The sequence below is a fragment of the Hemicordylus capensis genome, chromosome 3, assembly GCF_027244095.1.
Source record: "Hemicordylus capensis ecotype Gifberg chromosome 3, rHemCap1.1.pri, whole genome shotgun sequence".
Classification (NCBI taxonomy): Eukaryota; Metazoa; Chordata; class Lepidosauria; order Squamata; family Cordylidae; genus Hemicordylus; species Hemicordylus capensis.
The window spans coordinates 31,006,414-31,033,774 of record NC_069659.1 but is presented as its reverse complement, the minus strand read 5'-3'; the positions used below and the strand labels follow the sequence as shown (position 1 = coordinate 31,033,774).

Below are 27,361 nucleotides of genomic sequence, written 5' to 3'. Positions count from 1 at the left end.
TTTTAATGAAAGCTGGAGATCTGTGTTGGGGTTAGGATATGTCGACGTTGAATCTTCATTATTTCCTGTGGCGGAAATGTTCAAAATCAGTACAAACTAAAATAATTCATTAAAAATCAACCAAGTGTCCCACTGCCTTGAAATATGGGTGGTAGGTGGCACCCATGGGGACCTACCTACCACCCAAATTTGTTGCCCCTGGGACATTAAGTGGTCCAAATCAATCCAAATCGAATAAAAGCAAATACAAATCGAATCTGGGGTGATTTGGGGGGGGGTAGATTTGGACACAAAACAAATCAGGGGTGATTTGTTTTGGGTACAAATCGAATTAAAAAAATTGATTTGTGCACATCCCTAAAAGGCAGTACATCCTGTGGTATAGGTTGGTGGGAAGGGCTGCTGTTTGGATGAAAGAAGTCTGAAGCCTCCTTGAGTTTATGGAACTGGTGGGGAGACCCAGGTCCAATCCCCCTACAGCCATGAATCTCAATGGGTGGCCTTTGTTTGTTTGTTTTTGTTTGTTTGATTTCTATACCGCCCTTCCAAAAATGACTTGGGTGGTTTACATTAAAACAAAACTAAAATCAATTGACTATTAAAATCGAACACTGTAAAAACAATATAAAACCATTATTAAAACAGTTTTTAAAACCCTGGAAAACCAGGCCATACCTTTACCTTTTAAAAACCCTGGAAGGCCAGGTCAAACAGATAGGTCTTAAGGGCTCTCCTGAAGGCCAGTAATGAACTTGGGTTACGGATTTCTGCTGGGAGTGCATTCCACAGTCCAGTCACTGTGGCCTAACCTACCTCACAGGGTTGTTGTGAGGACAAAATGCAAGGAAGAACACTGCCCTGAGCTACTTAGAGGGAGGGTGGCATAGAAAGGTAGCTCATAGGTAAATAATAATAATAGTTTCACATTGGATCCTGGCCATTGTATTTCAGCATATTTTATTTCTCCACTACATTCCTATCCTGTCATCCCCAAATAACTGACTAACCTCAGGGGTCCTGGAAAGAGACAATTGTATGCAGCTGGAATCTCACCTGATGCAAATTGGGAAAATGGTGACTTTTACTCTGAAAGAGCAGTCAGGCGTTTGAATCTGAAAAACAATGAGATATTCTGGTCTCAAAGAAAGCGGGGGTTTGTATAGCACAGCATGCGGGACCAATCCTGTGATGTGTGACTAGGGGTCGTTACTGTCTCAGTCAAAGATCACTTTCAACTTGATCACTTAATTATCTAGTGAATTTTCCCAGAAGAAGTAAGGGAGACTTTTCTAGTCAGGGTGTGGTGATCAGAGATGAGTAGGGAGTTCCTTTTTTAATGTTTTCTGATACAATATAGTCTATCCCATTATCATGTCAGAGGTGCTGCTTGCCCAGAGCCATCGTTGGGAACAGGGAAGTTAAAAATCTAACACAATTCATTACTTGTTTTTTTGAGAACCATGAATCTCATCAACTTGCTGCTTCATTGGAGGAATGCAGCTGTGTCATTTTCCTGAGGAGCCTTCATATTTTTTATTCCCATAGTTTCTTGGGAGGACATGGCACCTACAGCCTTGCCTCCAGGCCTGAGGGTAATTGAAGAGTTGGTTTCTCCTGAGGAAGAGAGAGAACTTTTGGAAAGCATTAATTGGACAGAAGATGAAGTCATCTCAAATGGTAAGTAATGCTTAAGGTTAGCCCAACTTTCTGAAGACTCCTTTGACCTATTGTTTATATAACTCAGTTTCTGAAAGAAAGCTACCTCTTCCCCTCCCTTCTCTCTCTCTCTCTCTCTCTCTCTCTCTCTCTCTCTCTCTCTCTCTCTCTCTCATGCTAAGTTGAGTCTTTGGGGGATTTTTGTCATGGTAACCTGGTGATCATCTCCATTGTGACTAGGAGCTGAGTTTGAGGATAACGCTTTTGAAACCCAGAGCAGATGTGAAGTTAACTTGTCCCATCTGCTACTAAAGCAACTCATTGGCACACTGATCTCATCCATGTACTAGATCAGTGTTCCTCAACAATTTTGAAGTCATGGACCGGTACATTTTTCATGTGCAGTTTCCTAGACCAGTACTTAGTAAGGGGGTTGCCCCCCTCGCCCTATCGCCACTGATGTCATCTGCAAAGGGAACACGGCCCAGGGTCCATGGAGCCCTGGTGAGCTCTCCAGAGCTCATTTCTGGTAAGGCAGCCTTCGCTGCTGGATAATGTTCATTTCGCTTCCTCAAAATGAACATTACCCAGCTGTGAGGGCTACTTGGAAATAAGCTTCAGAGAGCTCCTGGCAGAGGCCCCCGCTAGCCCAAAATTGGGTTTTTTTTGGTGGGGAGGGGGGTTGATTTTTGTTAGTGATGCCTCACAGACTGGTACCAGTGCCTCATGGACCAGCACCGGTCTGCGGACCAGCGGTTGAGAAACACTGTACTAGAAGATCCATTATCAGTCTACTTTGACTGTGGGCAGCAGAAGTGAGTATTTTATCTGCCATTTCCGCGTCCATCTGCCAAATGGTTTCTAAGGCTATTGTTTTTGCCATCAACCTCCTTAGGGCAGAGAAGAGAAGTGTATTATTTCATCATTGTAAGATCAAGAGGGATCCTGTGAAATTGGCACAGGGATTAGCGATCCTCTTAGAAGGCAGGCCGTCTTTTTGCAATGGAAACAGTCATGGGATTGGGAGAAATTGGTCTTCGAGGATGCCTTCTACAGGCCATGTGCCTTCAGAGCCTAGTGGCAGAGACCATAAACCTTTTGGATGGGGAAGAAAAGTAGGGCTACCCTTCTCTGCTGGAAGGAAGGAAGGAAGGAAGGAGGAATTGTGCTCCCAGAATGGTGTACCAACGCTGCAAAACTCTGTAGACTTCTAACTTCAGTGCAGATGCTAAAGCTGACTAATATATATTTGGCTGACTAATATATAATATATATTTTCTGCGGGGAAAATGGTTTTCCTTCCTTTTCACTTTGCAGCTCAGAGGTCTTTAAAACACAGAAGGGTTAAACATTTTGGATATGAGTTTCAGTACGATAATAACAACGTTGATAGAGACAGACCATTGCCTGGAGGTGAGCATCTAACTGGAATGCCCCTTATTTTTGTTTCATTGAATATGAGATTTTATTTATTTATTTATTTTATTGTTAAATTTATATACTGCCTTTCATTAGAACAATCCCAAGGCGGTTTACAGCAAAATTTAAAAACAAGATTGTAGAAAAAGACACAATTATAATGTTATGCTAAAAATATAAAACAAATCTGATTAAAAATTTAAAACAAAAGCATAAACGCAATACAGAGTACAAAGAGCAGCAGCAGAGACAATCAAATAAAAGCCTGGGCAAAAAGCCAAGATTTTTCACTTTTCTAAAAGCTGTGATGGAGACCAAGGATCGAATAGCCTCCGGGAGAGCATTCCAGAGTCTGGGGGCAGCAACAGAGAAGGCCCTGTCCCGCATGCATGACAACTGAGCCTCCCTCATTGTCAGCACCCGGAGCAGAGTCCCCTCAGATGATCTCATCAAGCGGGCAGCAACCCTTGGGAGCAGGCAGTCCCTCAGGTATCCCGGGCCCAAACCGTTAAGGGCCTTAAAGGTCAAAACCAGCACCTTGAATTGGACCTGGAAACACACTGGTAGACACTGCATAGATACAGGTTGCTTCAACATGGATTAATACCCTCGCCTATTTTGCAGTAAAGACCCCTTGTTCACAGAGGTTCTTAAGTATGCCTTTGAACAAATTCCTATTTAAGTTGTGCTGGGCAGGGACTCCCAACTTTGGGTCTTCAAATGTTGTTGGTCTACAAGTCCTACCATCCTCAGCCACAATGGCTGAAGGGAGTTGAAGTTCAACAATAGCTGAAGACTCAAGGTTGTTATTGGAACCCTGGGGTAGGGAAGGGGCCAGAAACTGCCTGAATGCGAGTGTCTTTTCTTTTTTTAATGTTTGGAAGGTGTGACATGAGTGTAAGACATTGATTTTGACGAAGGTATTAGAACTTTTGTATGGCAGGCTTCTCATGTTCCCATCTGACTCACCCTGCAATAAAGGTATACATCTTTGGCTATTTTTATCATTTTCCAACATGCAATTTTAAACACTAGTATGCTAAACTCATGTTAGTTTAGCATGCAAAGACCTGATTATAGATTATATTGTAAATCATTATAATAGCCCTGCTGGATCAGGGCTATCTGGTCCAGGGCTATCTAGACCTGTTTCCCACGGTGGCTCACCATATGCCTCTGAGAAGCCCACAGGCAAGAGGTGAGGGCATGCCCTCTCTCCTGCTGTTGCTCCCTTGCTTCTGGTATTTAGAGGCATCTTGCCTCTGAGGCTGGAGGTTGCCTATAGCTACCAGACTAGGAGCCCTTGATATACCTGTCCTCCATGAATTTGTTCAAGCCTCCTTTAAATCCAGCTAAACTGCCACATCTCATAGCAGAGAAGAGAGTACGCTCTATTCTATGATGACATTCAAACTAAGAGTTGTGCATGGGAAATACTTCTGCTCATGCACAGAGGGCAAGGTGATTTGTGGCTATTGTCCCATTCTTCTGTAGCTTCCTGTGCCTTCTGAAAATATCTCCCCGGACCCTCAGGGACATGTTTTCCAGAGGCAGACACAACTGCAGAAAGAAGGGTGGGATCACTGAAAATTTTTACTCTCTAAGAATGTGCATGAAGCAGATCTTGCTATTTGTTTCGAGCTAGAACTGAATTGCAAAATCCTTGAATTGATTCATCAAATCAGTACCCAAAGCCCGCTATTTTGATGACTTAACCTCAAAAAACTTGAACCATTTTATGTGCCATTTTGAGGCCTGTTTTTCTGAGTGAGCTGGTTTACCAGTTGGGCTTGACGGGTAGACCATTCTTTTGAGGAGGTCTGATGCACTAAATCTGAGGTGGAGGCCTGGTCTTCCTGCCTCACGTGGCAGGTAGACCCATGGGCCTGCCTCGGAAGATTGGTCTACCGGGGCTTTTTCCAGGGGAGAGATGATCTATCAGTTGGGTTCAGCGAGTAGACCAGGCCTTCACTCCGGACTCAGCATGTTGGTCCACCTTGGAGGACTGGTCCGCCTGCTGACCCCAATTGGTAGACCAGCTCTCCCCGTTTTGTTTCAAGTTCAAAACAGACCCTTCATTTTAAGGGAAGTTTGTTTCGAGTTTGAAACAACCCGTTTTGAACTCAAATAGATTCGAGCTTGAATCCATTTGCACATCTCTAGTACTCACCTCCATGTACAAGTGGAAGTGTTCCTTATGCACAACTCTTAGTTCGAGTGTTGGCCAGTGTTTTCTGCTATGTACCAGAAATGTGTGTAGTAAATAAGACTGTGACTAATTTGCTATAGGTTCACAAACTGTACATAAGATTAACAGAGGTGTTCCATCTTGATAGTGGATACATGGCATTTTGCATAAGGATTTTTGAAATACTTTGTAGCTTTTCTTTCTTTTTAAATTTGTTCTTTATTATGGAGACATTCTAGGGGTTGGCGGGGGGCGGGATGAATTAGAGATCATACAGCACAGATGATTAGTTCACGCTATTTTTGCCTACACTGACTGGCTGACATGTTACAGAGGCTTAGGAGGAGGGTGCAGGAGCTCTACCCTCCCAAGGAGTCTGTAAACTAGCTGCACTCAAGACTTGTTTCACAACACAGTGTGCAGGGAGGGAGATGAGGTCATGCAGCCCTTAGGGACATATTCCTGGCAATGAAAAGGCTTTTGGAGGGAGGGAAGAGGTGAAAATCGTGTCGTCGCCCTTCTCCTCGTGGGCTGGGAGACAAGCCATGAGTGCAGCTTGTTTAGTGGCTCCTTTGGAGAGCAGAGCTCTCGCTCTCCTCCCCTAAGCCTGTGTAATGCTTTGGACAGTGGCAGCTGCTTCCGAGGGTTTGGGGCAGTGGTCTTTCCCAGCTGTATCTTGATGCTGGGGATTGAGCTGAAGACCTTTTGCATGCTGGTCAGCTCTTTAGCAACTGTGCCATGTCTTTCCCCTAGTGTAACCTTTCTCGTCACATCTTTTGTTTGTAATGCCAGGTCTCCCAGATATCTGTAACACACTTCTTGCAAAGTGCCTGGAGATGGGATACATTAAACATAAACCTGATCAACTGACTATAAACCAATATGAGCCAGGTCAAGGTATGTATATGCATTCCACTAACATCCTTATCCTGGCTCTCCAGGCCAGAGCTGCATAACTTTGGCCCTCCAGTTGTTATTAAACTAAAGCTTCCATCGTCCCCTGCCACAGTGGCCGATAGTTGGGGATGATGGGAGTTGTAGTCCAACATCTGCAGGAGAGCCTGCAGCCCCATTCTAGACTCAAACCTTCCAGATTCAAAAATTGCAACACTGAAACAGTCACCAAGAATGACTCTCTCTGCAGCCCTGTTGCGCTTGCTTAAGGAAGTACTTTTTGGTTGATTTAGAGATCTGATGAGAAGTGGAAAAGGCTTGCATTGTAAAAGCACTCTCTGTCTAAAAGCACAAAATAAATTCAAGACACGACACAACCAGAGTGTTTATAATAGGCAGACTAAAATGCAGAGGGAGACCGTGGAAATCAAGCAGAGGTCAGATCAAAGGACTGCTGAAACAAACCAGTCTCCCAGTGATGGCATTTTTGAGCTCAGTTTTAAATTGCAAAGTCAAGGGGGCAGTTCAGAAGTTTAAAAGCTAAGAAACGCCTTTTGCTGCTTCCCTTTTTTCCATCTTCTAAGGGGTCACTTCAGGCATTTCATTTTCCAGATTCTGGAGCAACTCCTCCTGCCTCATGTTCTCTATAATGGCTGCAGTCTCAGCACACAGGAAAGAACTGCTTGCATAACTGGGCTTTAAGATTATAGCAGCATTCCCCCAGCACTACGTGACAAACCGTTTTGTGGTGTGATGCTGTACAGTTGGTGCATGGAATGATTAAGGGGAAGTGTTGAAAACGGTATGCGTGAAGCCCCTGGAGCACGGGAAGGGCAGGCATTAGATCAGTGGTTCCCTACCAGGGTTCCTCTAGAGTAGTCTAGATGTTGCTGAACTACAATTCCCAGCATACAACAAATTGTAGCTGGGGATGATGGGAATTGTAGTTCAGCAACATCTGGAGGAACCCTGGTTGGGAACCACTGCAATAGATGAATGCAGAGAGGGGACTGCAAGAAGCAACAGGAAGAGCTGAAGAGAGGTATGAGATGGAGAAATCTCCGGAATAAGTTGGGTTCTGAACGTGCTCCTGGTCTCATTGGATAGGAGATGAAAGCATCCCTTGTCTAAAAAGGTGTTTCTGTTTAGGAGGGCAGAGAACTGTTGGATACACAATGTGAGATCCTTGAAGAACACCACAACTACTTAGGGAATGTGCTTCCTCTCCTAATTCCCCATGTAATCAGGCATCAGCATGAGAGGCTTGTATGTAACTGAGCTTCATACTTCACAAGCCACCCCTCCACTAAAAAAAAAAAAAGGACTTGTCCCTGCAGCACACAAGGAATAACACCAAGATAACATAAGCCACAGGTGGCATAATGGTTTATTTATTATCTAAACATGTGTGTTCTCTATTGGGAAAGAAAACTAGGAACATAGGAAATTGCCATATACTGAGTCAGACCATTGGTCTATCTAGCTCAGTATTGTCTTCACAGTCTGGTAGCGGCTTCTCCAAGGTGGCAGGCAGGAATCTCTCAGCCCTGTCTTGGAGAAGCCAGGGAGGGAACTTGAAGCCTTCTGCTCTTCCCAGAGCAGCTTCATCCCCTGAAGGGAATATCTTCCAGTGCTCACACATCAAGTCTCCCATTCATATGCAAACAGGGCAGACCCTGCTTAGCTAAGGAGACAAGTCATGCTTGCTACCACAAGACCAGCTCTCCTCTCCCTAACATAGAAAGAATCGGACAGGGAAACCCCAGAGGTTCTCTAGAAATGTCTTTTATGATTAGACCCAGTACTTTTCAAGTGGGTCTTCTTCCGGGGTGTTGGCAAACCAAAGCAGCTTTCTGTATTATCTCAGACTAATTACTACTTTGCTGAGTTGCTTGATCAGTACCATCAGGAAAGGATAACTACTTGAAATGTGTTAATAATAAAAGTCATTTCTTGGGTACCTTTTGGGGTTTTCCTTGCCTCCTCTTTCACACTGGTGCCCTCCTCCCTTCTCTTAAATGTGGCTACAGGTATCTTGCGTTGCCTCATGGGAAATAAAACTTTGATTCTGCCCCTGATAATGAGCTCTCCCAACCTGGAACTAGACATCATGGCAGACACAGGGCTGCTGGTGAAAACAGCAGCCTCATTCTTGTTCTCTCATATAACATCTAGTGATACAAAATGCATGATGCACCATAATCTAGCTATGAATTTCCCTGTCCTTGCCAGCTCTAGCCAATAATAGAGGCAAAACTTAATAAGGTAAAATATATTATGTGATATTACATTGCACATTCCCCTACCTCCACTCGAGGTAGGGAAATGCACAATGTAATATTGCATCATATATTTTGCCTTAAGTATTATGGGGGAGTGGAGAGAAGAAGGAGAGGTAAGCCTGCTGTGTCTGGTGATGGTTTCAGGTCTTCCAATCCTGGTACCCATAACTTTGTTTTTGTGAGCTGCTTGCATCTCCATTCCTCGAGTGAGGTTTTGTTAAGGCAACAGAGGATGGCAGAAATTTCTAGATCTACCAGCATGTACGAATGTTCCTTGATCTACCAGTATAAAAGGGTGAGGATTGTGGAAGTCCTAAGGTCTTCCAAGATAACAGATGGTGAATGTTCCTTGGTCCATCAGTATTTTTTAAATTTATTTTTACATTTATATCCCACTCTTCCTCCAGGGAGCCCGGAGCAGTGTACATAGTTATGTTTATCCTCACAACAACCCTGTGAAGTAGGTTAGGCTGAGAGATAAGTGACTGCTGCAGTCACTCAGTGGGTTTCATGGTTGAGCTGGGATTTGAGTCAGGTCTCCCTGGTCCTAGTCCAACACTCTAACCACTATACCAAACTGACTCACAAAATAACAATATTAATTCAAAAGGCAATAGGTGGCTGCTATGTACTGAGTCAGACCACTGGTCCAGCTAGCACAGTATTGTCTACTCCAATTGACAGTGACTCTTCGTGGCTTCAGGCAGAAATTTTTCTCAGCCCTCCCTGGAGATGCCAGGGATTGAATCTGGGGCCTTCTACATGCTAAGCAGATGCTCTACCACTGAGCTAAGAGTGAGGATAGTGGAACTTCCTAGGTCCACCGATATACAAAAGCAGGACTTATGGTAGAGAGAGAGAAGATTCAGTCGCTGTTCTTTTCTTAACTATTGTTTTGTTTTGTTACAGGGATCCCTTCTCATATAGACACACATTCAGCTTTTGAGGATGAAATAATCTCACTCAGTTTAGGAGCTGAGGTAATGCACATATTTCTTTTGGGTCCTCTGGAGTCTAATTGAGCTGGGTTTTTCCCTCCCAGGAGGTTGAATGCACATCAGATGTACATCTGATCTTCTTTTGTTTGCAGTGGTTACACACAAAGCCCACATCACAGATGGGTGGAAATCTTTGTTCAAAATACAGAGTAGCCAAGGATTTCTTTATAGGTCACATTGTCCATTAGTGGGGAAACAACCTGCCTAGAGAGCAGGAGGCTGTTGGTTTGAATCTCCGTTGGTGTGTTTCCAGACTATGGGAAGCTCCTAAATTGGGCAGCAGCGATATAGGAAGATGCTGAAAGGCATCATCTCATACTGTGTGGGAGAAGGCAATGGTAAACCACTCCTGTATTCTACCAAAGAAAAGCACAGGGCTCTGTGGTTGCCAGGAGTCGACACTGACTCAGTGGCACAAATATAAGTATTTTCAACAAATAGATAAACACATACAAACCTGTCTTTTAGGGTAGTGTTGTTTCCTCCTTCTTATGATACACACATGAGAAGCAGCCTGGTGGGGAGCGGGGAGAAGCCCCACCGGCCTCAGGAGAAGCCCAGCCGGAGGCTGAAGCCCCACTGGCCTCAGGCGGGAGGAGGCGGCGGTGGGGGGCCCAGGTGGAGGAGGCGGCTGTTGCCAGGCTGGCTGGTGGCCTGAGAAGAAGCGGGCCAAAGGAAAACGGCCACCAGCGGGCCCAGGGAGACTGGCTGCCGGCGAGCCAAAGTGGAGGGCCGAGTTGTGCGGGGGGTGGGGGGAGAGCGGCTGCCAGCGGGCCGAAGGAAAGCAGCCGCCGCTGGACCGAGGATGAGGGCCAAGTTGTGTGTGTGGAGGGGAGAGTGAGCAACGTGAGTTGTGTGGTGGGGAGGGAGAGCGAGAGAGGTGTGGTGGGGAGGGAGGGATGCCACAGGCTCACTGCTCTGTGCGGTGATGCTCTGTGCGGGTTCAGCTAGTGGCTTTTATTGTACTAAAGCTTATGAAGAACATAAGAAGAACAGCCCTGCTGGATCAGGCCCAAGGCCCATCTAGTCCAGCATCCTGTTTCACACAGTGGCCCTCCAGATGCCACTGGAAGTCTACAGGCAGGAGTTGAGGGCATGCCCTCCCTCCTGCTGTTATTCCCCTGCAACTGGTACTCAGAGGCAGTTGATGTTGTACAAGCTGTTAAAAGTGTACTGGTTTCAGGTATTATAACTTAACTCTTACAAGTGTAGTGGCTTCAGAATTTAAGCATAACTTATAATTTATAGCAGTGATGTTTTTGAGATGTCACGTAGTTAAGATTCCTTCAGCCAGGCGAGCTGGTCTTGTGGTAGCAAGCATGACTTGTCCCCTTAGCTAAGCAGGGTCTGCCTTGGTTGCATATGAATGGGAGACTTGATGTGTGAGCAGCACTGCAAGATATTCCCCTCAGGGGATGAAGCTGCTCTGTGAAGAGCAGAAGGTTTCAAGTCCCTCTCTGGCTTCTCCAAGATAGGACAAGATTTTAGGAGAGGAGAGCTGGTCTTGTGGTAGCAAGCATGACTTGGCCCCTTAGCTAAGCAGGGTCTGCCCTGGTTGCATATGAATGGGAGACTTGATGTGTGAGCACTGCAAGATATTGCCCTCAAGGGATGAAGCTGCTCTGTGAAGAGCAGAAGGTTTCAAGTTCCCTCCCTGACTTCTCCAAGATAGGGCTAAGAGAGATTCCTGCCTGCAACCTTGGAGAAGCCGCTGCCAGTCTGTGAAGACAATACTGAGCTAGATAGACCAATGGTCTGACTCAGTATATGTCAGTTTCCTATGTTCCTATGACTTTTTTCCTCATAGGATTAGGCTACCTTGCTTTGTTTGGATTGTTGCAGACCTGCCTCCCAGCTGAGGGCTTCCAGATCTTTCCCTGGGCAGACAATTGGCATGTAGACGAACTGAGGTTCATGCGCTGGTCTAAATTTGGACCGGTTCATGGTTCCACGAAATGGTTCATTCTGGTTCAGCCCAACCATGAACTGGTTCAGCGATTTGAGGGTGACACTGGTAGGGCACCTTTACAAGTGAGTAAACTGGTCCTTACCTGTGGGCTCTCTGCTCCAGGCAGCTTCCTACTGCAGCGGTAGTAGCTGTAGTACTGCAGGCTACTGTAGCCTGCACGCAGTTGTGGCACGCACCTGGCCTCTGTACATGCACAGAGGCCAAGTGCTTGTTACCACTGCCACGCACAGGCTGCTGGGGGAAGCACTGCTGCAGCGGGAAGCTGCTTGGAGTGGCAGGGATGCAGGTAAGGACCTGTCTGCTTGCTTTTAAAGGTGCCGTTTGCTACTTCCCCCCCGCCGGCCTGGCACTGCCCTCGAACCAATAAACTAGTTTGTGGTTGGGCCGAATTTGGACTGGACTAAACTGAAATTTCCTTTAGAGAGCAGTAGAGATGTTCATGAACCAGTGCTTGGTCGGTTTGGTGGAGGGCAGGGGTTACCTTTAAGGAGCAGGGAGGGTGTTCATCCCTCCCCCCACCACATTGTCCCTGCCAGCGCTGTCTCCAAAACCGCTGGTGCAGGGTGGCAGCATACTTCCTTGCCGCCCCAGTCAGCATCAGACTGGAAGTGGCCGGTGTGCAAGTGCCGCCTTTGTAAAGAAGCAGATGAAACAGTGGACCACCTGATCAGCTGTTGTAAGAAGATCGCACAGACTGACTACAAACAAAGGCATGACAAGGTAGCAGGAATGATACACTGGAACATCTGCAAAAAATACAAGCTACCTGTAGCCAAAAATTGGTGGGACCATAAAATTGAAAAAGTGGTAGAAAATGAAGATGTAAAAATATTATGGGACTTCCGACTACAAACAGACAAACATCTGCCACACAATACACCAGATATCACTGTAGTCGAGAAGAAAGAAAAACAAGTGAAAATAATCGACATAGCAATACCAGGGGATAGCAGAATAGAAGAAAAAGAAATAGAAAAAATCACCAAATACAAAGATCTACAAATTGAAATTGAAAGGCTGTGGCAGAAAAAGACCAAAATAATCCCAGTGGTAATTGGCGCCCTGGGTGCAGTCCCAAAAGACCTTGAAGAGCACCTCAACACCATAGGGGTCACAGAAATCACCATCAGCCAATTACAAAAAGCAGCTTTACTGGGAACAGCCTATATTTTGCGACGATATCTATAATAACCAACAGTATTGATGATAAAATCCAGCCATCCCAGGTCCTTGGGAAGGACTCGATGTCTGGATAAAACAAACCAGTCACTAACACCTGTCTGACTGTGTAAACAAGAAATAATAATAATTTAAAAAAACTTGCTTGGGGTGATGCAGTAGGCCAGCGTGCTTCATTGTAAGGCCCTGGAACAAGTGGCGGACCCCATCAATCTTCACTGCGGCTCCCTGACTAATTGTTTATTGGGCCTGTGTGGAGCTTTGGTCAAAGCTGAATACTCTTTACAGCCCCCCTGGCAGCATGCAGAGGCAGCTGTTCCCACCGTACAGTGCTGCACTTTGCCCAGCACCAGAGGGCTGTAAGTGGGGGAGCTGATACCCCTGTGGGACCTTTTGAATGCACTTATAAAACTGGCAGTTTCCCAAGGAAATCACCACCACAGGCTTAAATCAAAATCAAAATATATTCTATTGAATACGCTGAAGAGGCTTGACTGTGATGCTAATGTTCCCATTTGACTTGGACACTCTGATGGAAATGTGTCCAAGCTCAATATTTTACCTCTGCGGGGAAATGCTTGACTAACAAGCAGAAGTTGCCAGTTCGAATCCCCGCTGGTATGTTCCCCAGACTATGGCAAACACCTATATCGGGCAGCGGCGATATAGGGAGATGCTGAAAGGCATAATCTCATACTGCGCAGGGGGAGGCAATGGTAAACCCCTCCTGTATTCTACCAAAGAAAACCACGGGGTCTCTGGGCACCAGGAATCGAAATGGACTTGACGGCACACTTTACTTTACCTTTATGAATATATGGTTATGGCTGTGGTAGTCAGGGACGGGGAAGGGAAGCAATGGTGGTTGGTCTGCTTAGTGGAGAAAACCAGTTGGAGAGTGGGGAAAGAGAGAGAAACTGGTAAAGGTTCCAGTGGATGAATCGAGGGCAGAGAAGAGAGGACCCCAAGAAAGCCTGGGGAAGAAAGGAAAGAGAAGCTGTTGAAAGAAACAGCAAACAAATCCGAGGGTAGGGAGGAGGGCACCCTGAGAAAGCTTGGGGACAAAAAGGGAGAGAGACCAGTAAAGAGGACTAGCAGCAGGACCAAGGTCCCACAAGAGAGGACCCTGAGAGGCTTTGTGGGGGGAGGGGGAGAAACCAGTCAAAAAGAACTGGAGGTGGAGAGGAAAGCCACCCCAAAGGAGTCTTGGGTAGAGGGGGAGAGAGAGAAGTGGGTCCTAAGAACCCGAGGCAAAGAGGAATGGAGGGAGGACAAAGAAGTTGATTGGGGCAGGGGAAGGAGAAACGGCTTCCCCGATTGGAGGAGCGGCTGCCAGTTCTCCAATGAAAGGTGAATCTTGGATCTGAACCTATGCAACAGTCAGGAGGCTGTTTGGAACTAAGGATGAGGGGTGATTGGCATTTGAAATTCCTAGAGCCTATGGCAGAGAAGGGAAGGAACAAAAGGATCTGTGTTAATGAATTCCCTAGAATTAGTGGAACCCACTAAACCCCACTTTCCTGTGGGGGAGGGGGAAGAACGTCTACACAGAGGCCTATTTTTGGACCCTCTAATAGGACTGTTTGAAGGGAAACGGAGCCCTCTTGAGCCTCTTTACCATCTTGGAAGGCATACACAGAGTGCTGGGAAATTTAACCCTTCCCAGAGCTTTCTAGATCTCTAAAGAGAGGGCTCCATCTCTTTTAAAGTGCCCTCCCAGCATTGAGAAAAACACAGTACAGGTGGACCTCGCTTTGGAACACCCTCCCCCCCTCCCCAAGTTCTGCGTATCCACAGTCTCAAAATAGGCATCTGGCCCTTGCATACATGGAAGACAAAGGGTTAAGTTCCTTGTATCTGGAGTATTGGGGTGGCTGGAAATCACCTCTGAGGTCATTTCTGGCTGCCATTTTGGGAGCAGGAGCACTTTGTGTCTCATTTAAAAAACAAAAACATCAGTTTCCATGGGGCGGCTGATGGGGGTGGGGGGGAGGCATTCCTGGAAGGCTGATGGAGACCCACAGAACATGGTAGGGCACTTTTTTCACAGCCCTCCCCCAGTTTTTGCCCTTTTTTGCTCTTCCCCATCCCCAAGTTCTAGGAAACTAACCCCCCCCCGCTTTCCCCTTGCTTCAATGCCCCACTAAACGCGGTTCAGTTATCCCCGGTTCCCCCATGGAACAGAATCCCTGTGGATAACGGGGTTTACCTGTACTGTGCAGAAGGCAGCACAGTGGGAACTGGCTCTCACATTGAAGGGGTTTATTTGGTGCGCGGGGGGTGGGGAGTACCAAAGTGGCCCATGCTTAAAAAATAGTAAAGAACACTGCATTAGGCCCTGTGTCATATCCATTCCTGGAGCTGCTTTCAGGACAACAAAAACTGTGTCTTTTTATGCTCATAATTTCAGACATTTGCTGACAGTTCATTTCATAAAAGCTGCTGGTCTTTTTAAAAAAAAGTTGCCTAGAGGAAGAAGGGATGCTTTGACTTCTCTTCTCTTCGCCCTGGAGCCATCCTGGCCCCACTTGTTGAATTTTTTAATGCAAGACGAGAATTTCTTAGAAGTAACGCTGCATCCAGTGAAATTCCTACAGGGAGCTGTGCCTAAGCAGTCTTTGTCGATAAGAAGTTGTTTTATTCAGAAGTTTTATTGGAAAAAGTTTAAAAAGGGGAAAAAAACCCAAATTTGTCTTTTCTGCCTTTGTTCATCTGAGCTAGAAGGCCTTGGATATTTATCTTCTCTTGTCAATTATGAAGGTTGACATAGATGTACAGAAGCTTTTCCTTAAGAGCAGAAGACAAAGGCAAAGGCGGAGGGGTCATGAATTCTGTGCATGTCTAAGATTAGGTAGTTCATACACCCCCAGCCAAACTCTCTAAAGCAAATTGCTGCAAATGGAGTAGGTCTGCCACTTGATTTAAGATCTTGTAGTTGATTGAATAAATTAAATGTAAATACAGTTGCATTTTACTCAAACCTTATTATAGGTTAGATGCCTTTTTGACACATCAGAGGAATTATAGATTAATTTAACAGTGGATTTTGATGGACCCTGGAAGTATCTCTGCAGTAAAACTCAAGCTACTTTTCCCAAGCTATCCCTCCTTGTTAGAAGGAGCAGTCACTTTTTACATTTTCTTTTTCATTTCTTAGTACAGGAGTACACCAGAACTAAAACAGCCTCCAAAACTTGCAACATCCACCCATTAATATATGGGTCTTCCGCAAAAGCTCCAGTTGATTTGTCTACTACAGTTAACGAGATCAAACCTTGCAGCTCTAAGAGTTGGAAGGAGGCTTCTGTAAACTTGGGCTGGGTATTTGAGAGGTCCACCTTTCTCAATTCTTTGTCCAACACACAAAACAAGACTTGTCTTGGAGAAAGTGGCAAAGATGCATACCAGGTGTAACCTGCAGGAAAGTGGGCTGTATTCCTGTTTCACTGCTGAGATATGCTTCCAGGTTCCATCAAAATTCAGCCATGTGTCTGGCAAGAAAATAGTAATGGATCTCTCCTTAAGATATGACTGGCATTCATATCCTTGTGCTTGTAAAGCACATGTGAGATATGAATCTCATCAGAAATGCCCTTAAGCTTCTATTCAGTCCAAATATTTGATACCATTTGTACTGGAATATTAATTCCCTGGTGAAAGCAACTGTAACTGCTTAGTTATGGGAAAATAATCTCCCAGTAGTCAGTTACTGCTCTGCTAGCCTCTTCTTCTGGCATAGTTCTTATTCCTAATGATTCTGTAATATGTTTTCTACATCGGTGCACTAACTGTAAACATCTAGCATATCATACTGTGATAGTAAAGAACAGATCAAAACTCTGCCTAAACATTTAACAGCACTAGCTGTGGTAGTATAACTTAAATTATGAGCTGGTGTAGCATGTCTTATGATCAGACTACTAGATGCTAATATCTCCATTTGATGCCTTTCTTCTTCCATGATAGGCAATTAGATATTTGTTCAAGAATTTTTGGCACAAAATTATACCCATCTGTAGTAGAACACTATAGTAGTTACACTTCTTATATGGGGCTTAGACACATTTGAGATGGAGAGCTGTTCTTGTGGTACAGAGCATGAATTGTCCCCTTTGCTAAAAAGGGTTCACTTAGATTGCGTTTGAATGGGTGACTTCATGTATGTGCTGCCTGCTGTAAAATATTCCCCTTAGATGGGGCTGTAGCTCAGTGGCAGAGCGTCTGCTTGCATGCAGCAGGTCCCCAGTTCACTCCCTGGCATCTCCAGGTAGGGCTGTGAAAGACTCCTGCCTGAAACCGTTCCCAGTCAGTATATAGACAGTACTGAGCTAGAGGGACAAATGGTTTGATTCTATAGAAGGCAGCTTCCTCTGTTCCATCCTAAGTCTATCAATGGCTACTAGTCTTGATGGCTATTGGCTACCTCCAAGTACAGAGGCAGGATGCCTCTGGATACCAGTTGCAGAGCAGCAACAGCAGGAGAGAGCGCATCTCCTGCTTGTGGTCTTCCCAGGGGTATCTGGTGGACCACTGTGGGAAACAGATTGCTGATAGATAGGCCTTGGCCCCAATCCAGCAAGGCCGTTCTTACTTTTAAAATAGTATGCCTTTATATTCATTGGCCCCAATTCAACAAGGGAGGTTCATGTGCAGAGGTAGCCTTCTGTATATATAGTTGATACAAACGTGCTCATGCATCCACATTCCCAGTGAATATTGCAATGCTGATCTGATCACCATTGAATTCTGGATGTGTCTTGATGTGCTGGGGAATACACATCACCATCTGAGGCACGGGTTTTTATATGTGACTACCAGCAGTTGCTGTTACTACTGCTGAATCTTTTGTAGAAATATTTCTAGTCCATCCTTTAAAATACATTTGCTTTACCTGAAAAGGGTCTTTTTTCTGGGTTGGGTGGGGGAATGACTTTTTTCATTTTGCATGTAATTTAATGTTCAGGGTTCTTGTAATTGTATGGAATCTTGCTTTCTATTTGCACTCATAATTAAGAAAATCACTTCAAGGGAGCTGGAAACCTAATCATGCCTTTATTCCCCTCAAAAGGCTATAAATAAATAAATTTCATGTTCCTAATGTACAAAATTCTACTTCAGTAGCCCTGCTTGGTCTGTGTGTGAGGAGTTCAGGTTTTAAATCTGGCCTCCAGCCATGAAGGCAAATGAGCACTTTGGAAGTTTATTGTAGTTATCGCATTACTGTGAGGTAGGGAAGCGCTATTATCCTCTTGCAGCGTCACAGACAGAAAACCCAGAGTAGTTCTACATCTTTCAAAAAGTCTATAGGAAGATGGAGTATTATAGCCAGGGCTCTGTAGGTGGTGATTAGAGTATGATCAGAAAATGCCGTGCTTGAGGGATAGTGCAGCATTTTAAAATCTTAGCTTTAAAGCTATGGTTTTCAAGCCTTCTGCCTTTAAGAAAGCCTTTCCTTATTGGTTTGTCTGTCAAATAATCTCTATGTGTCCGTAATGGAACCTGTTTGGGGCATTTCTTAATGGTGCACAATTGTTCACATGGTGTGTTCTGGCCTTTTAAGTGTCACTGTCATGCTTTGTGAACTTAGACCATGCCCATGGGTACTGGTGCCAGGATCTTTGGGACCCTTAGCTTACCCGAAGAGGTAGGAAGCTCTCTCTGACCTTCTTGTGGGGGATCTCTGAAAAGTGACCATGGCAGCACTGTTTGGTTAGGGGGCCTAGCAAATGGCCAGCCCCATTGCCTCCTGGAGCCAGCACTAGAGACAGCATCAAGAATATACCAAAGATTTCTCTGAGGTTTGACGTTGCTTGGTCAAGATTGGTAGTGGTTGGTAAGACATTCAGGGGAGTTTGCCTGTCATTGTTGATCTTAGTGAGAAACCCTTTATATACCATGATTCCTTGGAACATACTTTGAAAACTACCAGTTTAAACAACCGCAAGCCTTGTCTTTACCTAGAGCAGCTTGGAAATGTATTAAAGCTGATGTGATGCGGTGACTGAAATATTGTGGCTTCCAATATTCTGTATTTAGCCTGCTCTTCCTCCAAGGACCTCAGGGCAGCCTACAAAGTTCTCTCCTCCTTTTGTTTTCACAACATCTCTGTGAGGTAAGTTAAGCTGAGAAATCATGTCTGACAAGGGTCACGCAGAGAGCTTCATGGCTGGGTAGGGATTTGCATCTAAGTCTTCCTGCTCATAGAGGCGCTCCACATGATTACTGTGAAGTGCCTCAATGAGGTCTGCGCAGAGAGCGGGCTTAGCTCGCTCTCCCCGCAGATGATCGGCGACGGTGCCCTGGGTGGCCGGATCGGCCGCCCACACGACTGGTGGCTCCATCATGGAGCCGGCAGGGGCGGCGGTAATAGGGGGCCAGTTGGCCCCTGGAAGTTCCAGGATGCCCGATGCGAGTGCGCGGGGCATTCTGGAGAGATCCCCAGGGCTGGGAGGCTTGTTTTAGCCTCCCGGCAGGGGTCTCCTCATATGTCGCCACGGTGTGGAGCCGTGCCACAGCAGCACATGATCAACCAAATGGGGTTAGCAGAGCGCCTGCTCCGCTAACCTTGTTTAAAGGGAGGGGTAATTTTGGTGGTTTGCTGCCGGGAGCCGCGCATCTCCCGTGGCAGCAGATGACCAGGAGAAATCGGGCTAGGCTCCCTTAGCCCGATTTCTCCTGGTTGTGAGAATAGCTTCATAGTCTGATACTCTAAACACTACACCACACTGGTTTTCATGGAGGATTATTTTGGTGTCAAAATCTAGACCTATCTCAAAACTATACAGATGAATGTAGGAGAAGTTGAATTATAAGCTCTTTCAATAACATTTATTTGTTATATTGGCTTCATGCAATAGATAACAATTATTGTAACAGTTTGTAATCAAACTTTTCTTTCTATGTACAGCTAATTTGTGGTCTGTTTTTAGACACGTTCGCAGTGGTCAATTCTGAAAGGATTTCTGTGCTTACATATTTGATTGTCCTTGGCCACAACACTTACATTGTTGGTTAAGCTGACAGTGACAGCCATGATTCAAGGACTCAGAACAAAACAAACACTTGTGCCTCATTTCACTAGCAATGGTGTTTACATCTTTCCCTCCAGGGGGTTAATAATCTGTGTCTTAGAATCATGGATTGTGAAACAGATCTGGAAAACAGTAAGTTCTTAAACTGCTTGGTTCGGTGTAGTTGTTATATTCATTGCCTTCATATGGTGTCACTAGAGATGCATAAACTGCAGAAGTATTGTTTCAACTCAAGGCAGAGCTCCATAAAGATCTAAACCGATGTCAGTGGTTAAAGTTTATAGAACTTAGGGATGTGCAAACCGGCTCGACCTTGAGCCAGTTCACCATCGAGCCAGCCTGGTCCAAGGGCTTATCCTCGAGTTGGGCAGGGCTCAGTTCACCTTGAGGTTGAGCTGACACCCCCACCCCCCTCGCCGGCTGGTCTGGGTCTGGTCTGGTCTGTTTTTTTGTTTTTTTTAAAAAACACGCAAATTTAAAAATGGCGGACTTACTGCCTCCAAGGCCTGGAGGGGGGTGCTGCTGCGGGGTGTCTCAGTTGGTTCCCATCCCCCCCCGGCCTCCCCCCCCGGTCTCCCACAGGTTGTTCCAGTCCTCTCCGAGGCATGCAGTGTGCAGTGTGTACACATGGGCCATCTGTGGCACGGTGGGGGGAGGCGGAACTGTCGGAGACCCCCCTCCCCCGGCAGCCGCAGCAGCACCCCCAGAGGCCTCAGAAGCTGTAAGTCCACCATTTAAAAAAGAAAAAAGCAAAAACAAACAAACAAAATCTATGGCACCCCTGAAAAAAAATCTATGGCACCCCTGAATAGGGCCTGAACTGGCTCGAAGCCAAGCCGGGTCCCACATTTGGGGTGCCAAAACCGAACATGCCCAGTTCCAGCCCCCTTCGGACTTGCACCAAACTGGGCAAACTGGTTTTGTGCACATACCTAATAGAACTAGGGAGGGTTGCCTTTGGAAGGCAGTGAAGGGCCCAAGTAGATGTGATGGGGCAGCCATGTTGTTGTTAATGTATTTGGCCCCATCCAAGTATAAGGTAAGAAGGTGGGGTGTAGATAAGAAAAGGTGTGCAGCTGAGGGAAACTGTGCCCTGTTCCTGCAGCCCTCCCCGCCCCGCCCCGGCAACATGGCTCATATACAGAAAGTGAGTCAGTCTGAGGAGAAAGTGCTTGAAGTGCAAGAGTGGTGAAGTGGGGGAGGGGGAAGATTTACACTCCCCCTCACCTGTGTGCACCTTTCTGTTGTCAGAAATCAGACCTCTATCTCCTGCTTTAGACCTCAACTCGTGAATAAACAAACATGGTTGTCTTTAGCACTATTCCTGTTGTGTTCAGTGCATATATGATCTGTGTACAGTGAATGCACATTCAGATTTGTATGTGTCTAGTTATTCACACATTATGTTGAACCCATGTACAGCAGTATGCTTTTTATCTGTATCCGGCATTTCAGAATGCCTGTACCCAGGTTTACTTTTAAAATGAATGGATGTACAGTCATTCACACAAGCATGTACAGGTGTACTGACACTTGAATGCACCTACAGGGTAATATCTGAACAGGGCTCTTGTCATTTCAATTTTTACCCCAAATCGCAGAACCAGTGAGATTTTCTTGTCCAAGCTTTTCCTTATATTGGCTTTAGTCTGACAGATAATGCTGTGCCACATCTGATTCTGCATTACCTCATGGCACCTAGTGGTGATTATAGGCCCATTCACACATTATGTGAAGTGGGTCTGGAGTGGGGGCGGCAATATCACGGGTAGCGGGCAGAGGGAGGTATGGCGGTGGGAGTTCGGCAGGCCGTTACAGGGGAAATCGGTCCAGGCAATTGAGGCCTGTTCCTTTTTCCGGCCCTTCTCCCAACCCTCTGACCCTAGGGAGCTCTGGGAACACTCCTTCGAGGATTAGGGTGCTGCTGCTGAATGCCAGGTCAGTTAACACTAAAACATCTCTTATCCACGATCTGATTGTGGATGAGCGTGCTGACCTGGTATGCGTGACGGAGACCTGGTTGGATCCGCTGGGCGGGGTTGGTCTCTCTCAGCTTTGTCCTCCAGGTTTCCAGATCGTGCAGCAGCCCCGCCTCGAGGGTCGGGGAGGAGGCGTTGCAGTCATCTTTCGTGAGACTCTTCCCGTTTCCAGGTGCCCGGTCAGGCAATCTCAGAATTTTGAGTGTTTGTCCTTGAGGCTGGGCCTCCGAGATAGGCTGGGGATTCTGCTGGTGTACCGACCACCCCGCTGCACTTCAGTCTCCCTACCTGAGCTGGCGGGGGTGGTCTCGGAGGTGGCTTTGGGTTCCCCCAGGCTTATTGTTTTGGGGGATTTCAATGTCCACGCTGAGGCCCCCCTAGTGGGTGCGGCTCAGGATTTCATGGCCTCCATGGCAACCATGGGCCTGTCTCAACTGGTATCGGGCCCTACCCATGTGGCGGGACACACTCTGGATCTGGTTTTTGCCGACCGGGAAATAAATGATCTGGAGGTGGGGGAATTTGAGACCACTCCCTTGTCATGGACAGATCATCACCTGGTGGGGTTTAGTTTGACTGCTCCGTCTACCCTCTGCAGGGGTGGTGGGCCGATTAAGATGGTCCGCCCCCGGAGGCTTATGGATCCGCTTGGATTTCAGACGGCCCTCGGGGAGTTTCCAGTGTCCAGAGCTGGTGACCCTGTCGAGGCCTTGGTTGATCTCTGGAATGGAGAGATGGCCCGGGCTGTTGACACGGTTGCCCCCAAACGCCCTCTCCGGCTTGGTGGAGCCCGTTCGGCTCCTTGGTTTTCCTCGGAGCTTAGGGCGATGAAGCAACTCGGGCGACGGCTGGAGCGACGCTGGAGGAAGAGTCGTCACGAATCCGACCGAACACGGGCTAGAGCCCATTTTAGGGACTATGCCGTGGCGGTGGGGGCGGCGAAGAAATGCTTTTTCTCCGCCTCCATTGCGTCTGCTCAGTGCAGACAAACAGAGCTGTTTCGTGTGGTGAAAACCTTGCTCCACACATCCCCCCAGACAATGGGGGAGGAGCCATCTACAGCTCTTTGTGATCGGTTTGCCTGTCGCTTTGCAGATAAAGTCGCTTGCATCCGTGCTGACCTGGACTCCAGAGTTTTGGCAGTTCCGGCAGACGTGCCTTTGGTACCATCTGGTCCCGTTGTGTTGGATTCTTTTCGGTTACTGCGGCCTGAGGATGTGGACAAGATCCTGGGCAGTGTGCGGGCGACTTCGTGCGCTCTTGACCCTTGCCCTTCATGGCTAATAAAAGCTGCCAGGGAGGGGACAGGTAGATGGCTGGAGGTGATCGTTAATGCTTCATTAAGGGAGGGCAGGATGCCATCGTGCCTTAAGGAGGCGGTGGTAAGACCTCTATTAAAAAAGCCCTCCCTTGATCCCTCCAGCCTGGACAACTATAGACCTGTGTCTAACCTCCCCTTTCTGGGCAAGGTGATGGAGTGTGTGGTGGCGTCCCAGCTGCAGAGGGTCTTGGATGATACGGATTATCTGGACCCTTTTCAATCTGGCTTCCGCCCCGGGTATGGGACTGAGACTGCCTTGGTTGCCCTAGTGGATGACCTACGCCGGGAACTAGACAGGGGGAGTGCGTCCCTGTTGGTTCTGCTGGACCTCTCAGCGGCGTTCGATACCATCGACCATGGTATCCTTCTGGGCCGCCTCTCGAGTATGGGAATCGGAGGCACTGCGTTGCAGTGGTTTCGGTCCTTTCTTGAGGGGAGGGTTCAGAAGGTGGTGCTGGGGGACTACTGCTCGGCCCCGTGGCCGTTGGCCTGTGGGGTCCCGCAGGGATCGGTCTTGTCCCCCATGCTGTTTAACATCTACATGAAGCCGCTGGGAGAGGTCATCCGGAGATTTGGACTGAGTTGTCAGCAATATGCGGATGACACTCAGCTATATCTCTCTTTGTCATCTGATCCTAGGGAGGCGGTGGATGTCCTGAATCGGGGGCTGGAGGCCGTGATGGGTTGGATGTGGGCTAACAAACTGAAATTGAATCCGGATAAGACGGAGGTACTGTTGGTCAGTAGGAGAGCCAATCGGGATGAGGAGATTTTACCGGTTCTGGATGGGGTTGCACTCCCCTTGAAGGAGCAAGTACGCAGCTTGGGGGTACTACTGGACCCGGCTCTGCTTTTGGAAGCTCAGGTGGAGGCGGTGGCCAGGGGTGCCTTTGCACGGCTTCGGCTGGTGCGCCAGCTGCGTCCCTTTCTCGAGAAGGCAGATCTGGCCACGGTTACCCACGCCTTAGTCACGTCGCGGCTGGATTACTGTAACGCGCTCTACGTGGGGCTGCCCTTGAAGAATATCCGGAAACTGCAGCTAGTGCAAAACGCGGCAGCGAGGGTTTTATCCGGAGCTGCCCGTTGGGAACATATCACCCCCATTTTGAAAGAGCTGCACTGGCTGCCGGTTCGTTTCCGGGTCCAATTCAAGGTGCTGGTTTTGACCTTTAAAGCCCTAAACGGTTTGGGCCCGGGGTATCTGAGGGACCGCCTGCTCCCACGGGTTGCTGCCCGCTTGACAAGGACATCTGAGGGGGCCCTGCTCCGGGTGCCGACAATGAGGGAGGCCCGGCTGTCGTGCACTCGGGACAGGGCCTTCTCTGTTGCTGCCCCCAGACTCTGGAATGCTCTCCCAGTGGCCATTCGTTCCTCGGACTCCATCACGGCTTTTAGAAAGCTTTTAAAGACTTGGCTTTTTACCCAGGCTTTTACATGATCGTTTTCTACTGCAGCTTCTTTGTGTTTTTATTTGTTGTATTTGTTGTATTGTTTTTATGCCTGTTTTTATGTTTTTATATTTTTAACATGATGTTTTTATTGTCTTTTTATTGTATGTTTTTAACTTTTGTAAACCGCCTTGGGGTTATCTTTTTAATGAAAGGCGGTATATAAATGCAAAAATAAATAAATAAATAAAATAAATTATGGTGAACACTCATACAACAGGTGTACAGTGTACACAGGTACAGATCTGTACACAAGTTTGTGTACAGATCTGTACACATAATTCACGTGTTACGCTTTATACAGGTACAACAGTAAACTTCCTATCTGTACCATGCATTTGAGGGGTCTGTACCTAAGTTCATTTTTAACATGAACACAGGTACAGTCATTCACACAAACACGTGTATGAGTGTACAGAAGGCAGTAAGTAAGTAAATTTATTACGGTCCTTAGACCAGCTTAACATTTAAAATAATACAATTATAATCTACAAAACATTCAAATTTCCAACACAAGCTCCACGAAGTTTGGATGCAACAAAGCAAAACTTGGCCACATTTATAGATGTAACAGATTTAAAATTTGACAGCAAAAAATCCAAGTAAAATTGATCTGTATGGCCAGGATGGTTCTTTAAGAGAGGCAGGGGCATAACAAGGTTGGAGTGGGCCCAGAGACAAAATTTTAAAATGGGCCCCTCGCTGATACACACACACACTTCACAATACATAGTCATGTGACTTGCCTCTGAGGGGCCCCTCGAGGCGTGGGGGCCCCCAGGCAGCCGCCTCCCCTTGCCTAATAGTAGTTACGCCCCTGAAGAGAGGAGCAATAAACTTAATACTAGCATCCCTATAAAACTGACAATACAGAATAACATGAGAAACTGACTCTATATCCCCTGAGCCACAAGGGCAACGACACAGAACTCATTTATATTTCCCGTCTAGGAGTGCAGAAGGAAGGGCATTCAAATGAGCAAGGGTCAATGCTCTCCTAAACTTAGGTAAAAACATGTGATCTAAATATTCAGCCGGTTTGTGGCTGAAGTTTTGAGAGCCTATATAGATTCTCCATGGTAGCCGAGCACACTCCTCCTGCAGATCTCTGTCCAATAGTCTTTGCCTAACAAAACATATCGCCTGGTCTAAACCCCTCCCTATCAAGTTTTCTTGGGACATTTTAAAGTGATTTCCCATTTAGATGTAAAACTGTCAATTAATACTAAAGGTGCTAAACCGACTGGGAAGAAAATCAACTGCAGCCAGAATTTGATTATACAAAACCAGATTTTCGTTTTCAAGGTGGTGACCCCAACCTCTACAGAGATCCATGTTAGCTGTGCCTCTGGGGGCTTGAAGGATAGCCCTTAAGAATTTGGTTTGAACTGCTTCTAATATTGTAAAATTATCAAAAGGCCCAGTTTGTGCACCATAAAGAATTTGAGGATATATTTTAGCCTTCAATAATTTGACAGCCGCTAGGACAAAAAGTGCACCTCTCGAGAAGTAAAAAGATTTAATCACATTTGCCGTCTGTTGGGCACTGTGAGAAACAAAGCTAAGATGAGCTTTCCGGGATGAGTATACAGGTATCTGTACACTCCTACAGCATATGTCTGAATCTGACTTATGTCAGATTCCATTCCTCAAAATCTGGCTCTCGCTCTTTTATAGAATGGCACATAAGTGCCCACCCTTGAGGCTTCCTGTTCCAGAACAAGCATTCCCCTCCTCGTGGATACCCTCACTTAAGAACATATGATGCTGCTTTCTGTTGACTCAGACCACTGGCCTATCTTCATCAGTACTGACTGGAAGCAGCTCTCCAGGGCCTCAGGAGGGAGTTCTTTCTTCCTCACCTTGTTACCTGAGATCCTTTTGGCTGGAGATGCTAGGGAGTGAACCTGCTCTGTCACTGAATCACAACCCCACTCCATAGAAGGTCTTCTAGAAAAGTGCTTGTCCTGTAAACTTTTACTTCTCTGCTCTGGTAATTCTGAACCAGGTTACTTGGGACCCATCCAAGGCTTTCAACACACTGTTTAATGGGGACTGTTTACCTTAGACAGTATTCACTGATGTAAAGGCCTCACTCAGTAAGTGGTGGATGTGGTCTTGCATAGAATGAAAGCACATCCGAAGCCAGCAGGGGAACACACACACTCATTCATTCTTCTAGAAAAGCAAGATTCATCTTTCATGCCAACTGTTCAAATGGGAACCCCTGCTGTAAAATTCTCAGCTCATCTTCTTCACACAAAACATACCAGCTTGCTCTATCTCATGCTAATCACTGCTTCTAAGCAACTTTCTCAGTTAAGCCAAAGTTATAGCTATGAACACCTCATGAGAAGGATGGCACAGACTCAGCAGTCTTCTGCCAGATCTCACTGCTCAGTCTGGGACCGCCAGATGCAGCTTTTCAATTGAAATTGCTCCACAAGTGATTATCTTCGCATCATTTCTCTGATAGTGGCCTGCCTATAACACGCTCTGAAAGTGAAATAAGCAAACTGCTTTAGCCCTGGCCATAAAAATGATTTTTTCATTTTTAAAAAAGTTCTAAAATACGTTTTTATGGGAGTTTTGTCATTACTGATATCCTTTTATTCCACCTGTTTGATATTTCCCTTGTTTGACATTCAGTAATTCTGGTTATGCAGAGAATGTTGCATTTTCGTTTGTTTCAGTGTCCTGTACTGAAAGGGGCTGAGGAAATGCAGGCCCTGTGTGAAGGAACGAGGCCTAGACCTCTTGGGTTTCTGTAAATAAGCCCCTGTATTGTTATTAATATTCCCCAAACCTCTTCTTGCAAATAAACTCTGATAAATGAATTGTATTATATTATATTCCCAAAACCTCATTATTATAAATAGGATTCTGTGGTTGCAAATCCCTGTGCATGGAGAAAGCTGGGAGAGTCAAAAGTTCATTCTTGTTTCATTTTTGGTTTAGCATTCTGACAGTTGATTTTTGGAGGGAAAATAACTTTCA

At 46.3% G+C, this 27,361-nt stretch overlaps 1 protein-coding gene and 1 long non-coding RNA gene across 5 annotated transcripts in view; one reads left to right on the top strand and one right to left on the bottom strand.

The window, feature by feature from the left end:
- The window catches only part of ALKBH8 (alkB homolog 8, tRNA methyltransferase), an 88,671-nt gene that overhangs the window by 10,987 nt on the left and 50,323 nt on the right, over window positions 1–27,361 (top strand). For 3 of the 4 annotated variants that reach the window (XM_053311495.1, XM_053311494.1, XM_053311497.1), the window contains 4 exons: window positions 1,546–1,677; window positions 2,974–3,069; window positions 6,056–6,160; window positions 9,349–9,419. In XM_053311495.1, coding sequence (XP_053167470.1) covers window positions 1,546–1,677; window positions 2,974–3,069; window positions 6,056–6,160; window positions 9,349–9,419 — 404 coding nt within the window. The remainder of the gene's footprint in view (window positions 1–1,545; window positions 1,678–2,973; window positions 3,070–6,055; window positions 6,161–9,348; window positions 9,420–27,361) is intronic. The other variant, XM_053311496.1, reaches the window with a different exon arrangement.
- LOC128351728 (uncharacterized) lies at window positions 3–27,361 on the bottom strand. The gene is made up of 3 exons (XR_008320009.1): window positions 26,428–27,361; window positions 1,054–1,112; window positions 3–65 (listed from the first exon to the last, which is right to left on the bottom strand). It is a non-coding gene; the product is annotated as an uncharacterized LOC128351728 (long non-coding RNA).